The sequence below is a fragment of the Euprymna scolopes genome, chromosome 20 (genome assembly GCF_053919585.1).
Source record: "Euprymna scolopes isolate OS-2025 chromosome 20, ASM5391958v1, whole genome shotgun sequence".
Classification (NCBI taxonomy): domain Eukaryota; kingdom Metazoa; phylum Mollusca; class Cephalopoda; order Sepiida; family Sepiolidae; genus Euprymna; species Euprymna scolopes.
Window position 1 is genome coordinate 19,903,835 of NC_136501.1, and position 8,610 is coordinate 19,912,444.

Below are 8,610 nucleotides of genomic sequence, written 5' to 3' on the forward strand. Positions count from 1 at the left end.
ATTCTTTAAATGTGATGGATTGAATAACGAATATTACTATATGCAACATGAATTATTTTACAAAGAAAAGCCGGTTAGAAAATAAACCGAAAACAAATTATTTGATTTACCTATTAATTTGTGATGGATTTGCATAAAAAATAATATTTATTATTTAATCATATTATAAATATATAAATATTTGTAGTAAACATCTGTTGTAAATAAAATGTTCAGCCATCTTGTTAGCCTTTAATTACACCTATGCATTTATCGTATGCCTTACTTTCGAAACAAACACGGCAAACCACTTTGCTCAAAACTAATATTTACGTAAACGTTACTATTAGTGACATAAATTATTTTAACGGGAATTTATTATTTTATGTTAGTTTAAAATAATACTTAATAGAAAATATAAGCCAGTATTTCCTGGCTTATATTTTCTATTAAGTATTATTTTAACGCAAATCCACCACAACTAGATAAGTAAACTAACATAAAATAATAAATTCCCGTTAAAATAATTTATGTCACTAATAGTAACATTTATTTTTTTTACCAAATTTTCTCTTAATTATGTTTTAGATGGAGATCAGGTATCCTACCGGATTTCAGATATTCACTCGCCATCTTATACACTCCAATCGAGAGATCTTTTTAAGATTCTAACCGACCCTATAAGTGCAATTATTGGTATTTCCCTTGCACTTGGTTTCCAGAGTATATTTTCCTGGTAGTTTTTTAAAATTCTTTATCACTAGTCTTGTGGCTCGTATGATTCAGGGAATGACAGATATTATCTTTAAATTCCAGTTTCTTTTCATGTCGTACATAAGGCATTTTTGTTTCGTTATCTTTTCCTTCTCAGCTCTCTTTAACCCAGCATTGTTGAGGACATTAACTTCCTTTTCTCATGTCAGTAAATCAGATCTAATAGGCCCGTTTTCTAGGTAAGCAGCTGTAACAATTACATAGTCATAACAGAATAAGAGAATATTCTTTTCATTATTTTGACTCTCGAGTATATATCAGTTAATATCTTATATTTTTTATATAGAGTGATGTGATTCTTGATTGATTAACTTTATCTAACTGTGTCAGATATATACTCGAGCGTCAAAACAATGATTAGAATATTCTCTTGTCTTAGCCCTAGTCATAACCTTTATGAGATCCGATATGTCAAGTTTGCCCAACTATTGCTGGTAAAAAATAACCCGCAATTTATAATCTGATTAATCTCTTTGAGTTATATGCAACATGTAATATTGCACATTATTCAGTTATTATGTGGTGTTGCAAAACTAATGTCTCATATATTTTAACTAAAAAATCTGAAGAGTTACGAAGACGGGAGTGGTACCATTAAAACGAGCACTCTTTTGTTCTCCAGAATTTATTTTTCTACATAGTCATCACGATTCTCAATGCACTTTTGCCAGCGATGAATGATGGCTGTGCATGGGCGTTTGGAGCACGCTTTGTCATATGAAGGTCATTCCAAAAGTAAAGCCTTCTCTTTTTCATTAGCTAAAAAAGTTGAAGAGCTACGAAGACGGGAGTGGTAGCATTAAAAACGAGTGACCTTTTGACGTTTCTGAATTTTTTAGATGAGGATTGGTTATATATACATGGAATACTCTGAGGAAATGACATTAGGATCAACACCACTAAAGCCAACAATTCAATGATGCATCTCTGCTGATGACGCACGTCTATGACAGGGGTTGCTAACGTAGTCTCATACCATCAATATATGCAGCAGAGAGATGAAACTTTCTGGTCATGAATGCATAAGTTCAGTCATCATAACATTGCGATTTGCAATCCTCTCTGATCCATTCAGTCTGAATAAGAAATAGGAGGTATTACTTTTGGAACACACCTCATAATATATGGATTGATATGCCGTAAAACAGTCGAGCCAAGAAAACTGATCGGCCAATAATTTTCCATAAACACACTTTTTTTTCGCTTTCCGCCATGCGCGCGTTCTGACATCGAATGGGGTGGAGAACTTCCACACAGACGGAATTAGCTTCATAAACCTTTAAGAGGAGTACCACGTTCACAGACCCGCACACCCAAGGATATACCCACACCCTTTTCTGTATACTAACTTCATAGACACTGACAAACTCATTCCCTCCGTTAGTTTATTTATTTATTACTTTTTTTCCATGGGCTGGTACTTGCGTGTCTTATTTTTCGTCGGCTGGTTTTAATACCTCCCCTCCTCAACGCCCGCTGCTTCCATCCACTTTTTTCGAGTTTGATTCCGTTCTTTGCCTCAGAGACGCGAAAAGCTTCACAAAAAGCAGCAGTCGCCCTCACTCGTTACCCGGGTTGCTTCTCTTGAAGTGTCAGTATCATAGTGCCGATGCTCGTCGAGGGCTGATATACAAAAAAAACAAAAAACAAAAAAAAAAACACTCTCTCTATATATATCCAACAAGCAGAAAGCGAAAAGCACCCAAACTTGTTACCAAAAGTTGACATCAAAAAAGGAAATTACGGATTTCTTGGCTTACATCTTTTATTTTAGAAATAACGGAAAATTTTCTTATAATCATTGACATCATTGAAATGAAAAAATCTTGTATTTTTTAATGTTTTTTTTAATTTATTATTTAGACGTTCATTCGAATTTCATAAATTCTTTTGATATGCCTACAAGAGACACGTCAGTGTTTCATGTTTTTTCAAAAGAAGAAAAAAAAAAAAAGATAACTGTAACGAGAATTGATTGTTTCAATCAAAATCTATAGTTCCAGTATAACGGTTGATAAAAAAAAAAATTCTCACAACTTTGATAAAAAGTTCAAAGTTTGATAAATGGATTTCTTCAAATAAACTGCGAAACCTGAAGTACGTGTGTTAAGACAAACAAAATACAAAAAAACAAAAACAAAACAAAAAAAAATCCCAAAAGAACGCACGGATTCCAAGGAAATATAATAGAAAATATTTATGGAATATTCTTTTACAATTTGTGTTTCTACAGCATATTCCTGCTAGGATTTTCACCATTTATTCACGGAATAAGGATCGAAGAATAATTATCACGCAAATCTTTTAGTTTTTATTATTTTTGTTTCTTTCTGGAAGGAGTGGATATACTTCAGAAAAGGTCAGCCGATTCTGTTTTATAGTTTAATGGCCCCCATCTAAGTGGACAGTTCAGACCCCCTCCCCCCTGAAAAAGAAATAAGATGGACTACTAAGTATTTGGATAACGCTGACCACCTGACCTATACATGGACTTTTATAAACACACTGTGACCGTTTTGGAGGGATCATGTTGCTGATTTTTGTAATTAAGTCGCATCGGAAGGACCAATCCTATATCATCTGACAATTTGGCCGGAAAGCGATTTCTGCTTACACTCAAATTCTTACCTTCCACTGGAGTTGATTAATTACCTGACGACCGCGAAAAAAAATGGCTGAACCAAGATTGGATATATATGCAAATATGGCGGGACAACATTACCAACAGGATTCATAAACAAAACATGACAGTTTATAATAAACTCAGAAAATACGAAGTTTTTTTTTTATATTATGCAAAACCTTTACATCATTGGTAAATAATCGTAAACTATATTTGTAAACACCTTTACTTAGTTTTAAACCTTGTACAGTATATACATCTCAAAATACAAACATAGATTAAACATTTTTAAATATTTTATCCCTGTCTACAAATCAAGGCTATGTTTAAGATATAGGTAAGTAAGACACACATATATATTGATAGAAATACAGTGCTAGAAAGACAGATTTATATATATATGTACAAACACACACGTATATATGATTTTTGTATATTTTATATAAATGTATGCATATAAAATTAAATGACAACTAGATAACTGTCTGTTCTTCGTCTATGTTACAGATAGATTATAGAACTATCATTAAATAAGAACTTCATTTAGTTTATACATAAAATTATAAATAACTACTCCAATCAATGAAAAATATATTCATGGCGTATATTTTCTCGTGTTAATGACGAATAAAAACAAAGTTTATTGTGTCAGGAAAATAACATACACATTTCTCGTCTTATGTTTTTTAAAGAAAGATAGAAGCATAAACATAAAAGGAAAATGGATATTTTAAATTCTCGTAAGTTCAGTTGCTGTCTTTGAAAAAAACAAAAAAAAAAGCAAAAACAAAAAACACAAAACAAAAACACAATCGTTTACTGCATCGTTAGATTTTTTTTTCTTTAAGAAAACGCAATAAATACGTCTTAAAATTAGACTCCTTGGCATTACAATCAACAATTAAAAAACAAAAAACAAAAAAACGCAGACGGATATAAAAACACACACAAAAAAAATGATGATGATGACAGATTACCGAAGCTGTCGTTATGAATATGGCACGCCATTTGCAAGCACCCCACACAGCCGCAATAGTGTGGATCTGGCCCCGCCAGAACCCCGCCAAATCATGGATATTTCGCACGCCCACCCGGCTTCGGCTGCTGCATCTGGAGTCGCAGGGTACTACACAGGGGGCTCGGGCGCGTACTTGAGAAATTATAGCCGACAATATCAAGACATTTATGGGGGGTTTGCGCATCCCACAGCGCAACCTGGGCCAGGGAACACCGGAGCAAACAATAACAACCATAATAATAACAATACCAACACTACTAATAATACTAGTAATAACAGCAATAATAGTAATAATAATAGTAATAGTAATAATAGTACTACTTCTACAAATAATAATAATAACAATAGTACTAACAGTAATAATAATCACAATAACAACAGTCATCATAGTAATCATGACCAAAATCACAATACTAAAAATAGTGGCGATGGGTCATCATTATCAACGGCACATCAACCCGCACACCACGCACATCAACATCACCGTCATCACCATCATCCTTATTATAATGTGCACTCACCAAATGAGTGTCGCGGTAACGGGGGTTCGAATATGTCATTAAACATTGGATTATCCACAGGTCCGAAAAGTCAACAGTACGTCTCTAAAGAAGATATGTCATGCACATCAAAAACGCTACGGTCCACGACGGCAAATTCTTCGTCAAAGGAAATGACCCCCCAAACTAATGGCAGTGCAACCATAAACAATAGCAATAGTAATAGTAGCAATAGTAGCAATAGCATGAGTAGCACTAGTAGTCGGTCAGCGACGAGTCCAAAATCAAGAACTCGCCCATGTTTGTCCGAAAAGGATAAACTCGATAGAAAGGACGAGCTGAAGAGACGCATCTCTTCGGATCAGGACGATAAGTCCCTGGACGGTTGTTCCTCGCCGGAGAAAGACGCTAGCGACAAGTCCGATATTGCTTCCGGCTCTGAAGACCTGGACGATGATCATGTGCCGCACGTCCTGGCTCCTGGCTACCACGGTCCGAACCGTCGTTGCCTGTTGTGGGCGTGCAAGGCATGCAAAAAGAAAACGGTGACCATCGATCGTCGCAAGGCAGCCACGTTACGGGAGCGACGTCGCCTGAGGAAAGTAAACGAGGCATTCGAAACGTTAAAACGACGGACATGTCCAAACCCTAACCAAAGACTTCCGAAAGTTGAAATCTTACGCAATGCCATTGAGTATATTGAGAGCTTAGAAGAAATGTTACACGGAAGTCGGATGGGACGCACCGACTCAACAGCTGATATCAATCCGGATAATGGGTCCACGAGTGGTGGCTCCGATTATATGGTAAGTACGCGTTGTTTTTGCTTTTGTTCTGTTTGTTTCAATTGGCTTTTGCTTACTGACAACATCGAAAATGTTTCTTGATAGAGATACGATATTTTCCAAAATACACTGACAGAGCAACTCCTCGGTTTAAAATCCACAGGCAATATGAACTGGAACAAACACATTGAGGACATTGCGAAGGCTGCTGCAAAGAAGATGGGTTCCCTCTATCATGCTAGAAGACTACTCACACCTGAGAGTATCCTTTACCTCTTCAAAGCCGCCATTCGCTCATGCATGCAGTATTGTTGCCACATCAGAGCTGGTTGATCTACCGCTAGTATCTCCCTCTTTGATAGGGTCCAAAGAAGTGTCTCCAACCTAATAGATCCCGCTTTGTCAACTAAGCTTTAACACCTGTCTCATCACCGCAATGTTGTATCCTTGTGCCTGTTTTACAAGTATTTTAATAACATGTGCTCTGATAAGCATTGCAAGTGTGTGTCTTTGACATACATATCCCGTCAAACCGCCTAGCAACAAAATCGCACCCCTTCAATGTTGAGGTCTCCAAATACGAGACAGCTTTCTGCTCTAATAGGGCCTTCCCTCAAGCAGGTAGACTTTGGATTTCCCTTCCTGCTACCTACTTCCCTTACTATACTCATATGCAGAAGTTTAAATGTAATGTAAACCAACACCGTGTTAATCTTTCCTAAGCATGATCCCAAATAGTAGCCCCTTACGTCTAAGTGGCGATATACCTTGCTTGAGGATCAACGTGAGTAAAAAAAGAAGAGAAAACTATGACCATTGACCTGTCTCCACACGCGACCAATGCTAGATGAAAAATCGGTTTTGAATGGGAGGAAAATCTAGATTTTGAAAAAGGAGCACTATATTAGGACAAAACAATACCTGCATAAATCTAAAACTCGTCTGGCAGAAGGAAGAACATATACTACACATTGATCGACTGTTTTCACGTTTTATTTATCATGTTTCATGTTTCTGAATGTTTTAGACAAGCATTGATGATCCGAATTATCTGGGTTTTTCGGATTACTATTCTCATCTGGAGTGTAAAAATGTGTCTTTCAAAGCGCTGTTGACTTCATCTGAGAATTACAACATAGAACATTCCAATTCCAAGACTTAAGCATGAAATATAAAAGTAATTATTTTTTACTTGCTATATATCTACTACTTTGTAAAGATCCACAGAAAAAAATATATAAGTGTGATTATGTAAATATATATGGGTATGTTCTGTGTGCATACATATGTGTGTAAACATATATATGTCTGTGAACTTATATATACATATATACATATATATATATATATATATATATATATATATATATATATACACATGTGTGTATAAATATATATATGCATGTTTGTAACCATATGTGAGTGTAGAAAAAGAATACGCGCGTAAAAATACAGATATATATCTGAATTAATGAAATAATATATATATGTAATTATAGAGCGACAAGTATGCGAATATATACACATACATATACATAGATGTTTATTATATATATATATATATATATATATATATATATATATATATATATATATATATATATTAGCATTTAAACCTGGCTTGGACCGGGTGTTTGGATGTGTATGCTGAGCAAAAAAAAAAAAAAAACCCAAATAAACAAAAAAGTCAATTTTTTTTACCTTTGACCCCTATTATGACCCCTTAATATTTATTGTTTTGGGTTCAACTTAAGTTATTAAGTTAGATCTATGTCCAAGGAACCTATATCTAAAATTTCAAGTGTTTAGACCAAAAATTGTCGGAGGAGTTTAGTAGAGTTCTCAAAGATCAAATCGTTGAACTTTGACCCTTAATAGCAAAATTTCAGGCCGAAAATCAATCACCTCGATTTTTCCAAATCTCCATACTCTGTATATAAAATTTCGAGTCTGTAGACTGAAAATTGACAGAGTTATCGCGTAGGGAAATGTACACACACAGACAAACAGACAGATACACAGACAGACAGATACACAGACACGTTCACTTTTATATATATATATATATACTCGCTAGTTTCAGCAATTCTGATGAGTCGTAGACGACGAAACACGTGTCAGTGAATAACTATATGGTCAAAACTATATATATATATATATATATATATATATATATATATATATATACTTGTTTATTGTTATATAAACATGCTCACATCCCGCTGCTACAAATAGCCACTTGTTTCAATCAAACAACAGATATCATCAGGCAGCGACTTGACTATTCAAAAGTTCAATGAATTGAACTTTTGAATAGTCAAGTCGCTGCCTGATGATATCTGTTGTTTGATTGAAACAAGTGGCTATTTGTAGCAGCGGGATGTGAGCATGTTTATATAACAATAAACAAGTATTATCAGCTCTTTTTATTGAGCACTATCTAACAACCTCGTTGAATTCATTAGTCCATTACTTTTGAATATAAAAAAAAACCCGAGTATATATATATATATATATATATATAAACATATTTTTTGCATTAGATTATAGTTTTTTAAAATTTTTCTGATGGGAAATATTAATTATTAAAAATTCCTCTCTCTCATTCTGTCTTCCCCCCCCTCTCTCTCTCTCTCTGTATATATATATATATATATATATATATATATATATATATATATATATATATATATATATATATATATATATATAAGAAAACCTGTAAAGAAGATATACTGAATATTTGATTATTCGACAAGGAGTACGAATAAACTTGAAATGCCTTGTGGAAAAGAACCTCTTTAGGCAATGGCATTTTAAAGCAAAAGGCTTCTCATCAGAAGAAGAGCCATGGCCTAAAGAGGTTCTAGACCGTTTTCTCTCATCTTTGCGCTTTTTGACCTGATGATTTAATCAAGTTCTATGCAAGTT

At 34.4% G+C, this 8,610-nt stretch overlaps 1 protein-coding gene across 1 annotated transcript in view; it reads left to right on the top strand.

Annotated features, from left to right (window-relative positions):
• The first annotated feature begins 1,313 nt into the window (after window positions 1–1,313).
• Window positions 1,314–8,610, top strand: part of LOC145241349 (uncharacterized) — a 160,379-nt gene continuing 153,082 nt past the window's right edge. The window contains exon 1 of the mRNA XM_080104217.1: window positions 1,314–5,700. Within this exon, the coding sequence (XP_079960343.1) occupies window positions 4,333–5,700 (1,368 nt within the window). The 5' untranslated portion in view covers window positions 1,314–4,332. The remainder of the gene's footprint in view (window positions 5,701–8,610) is intronic.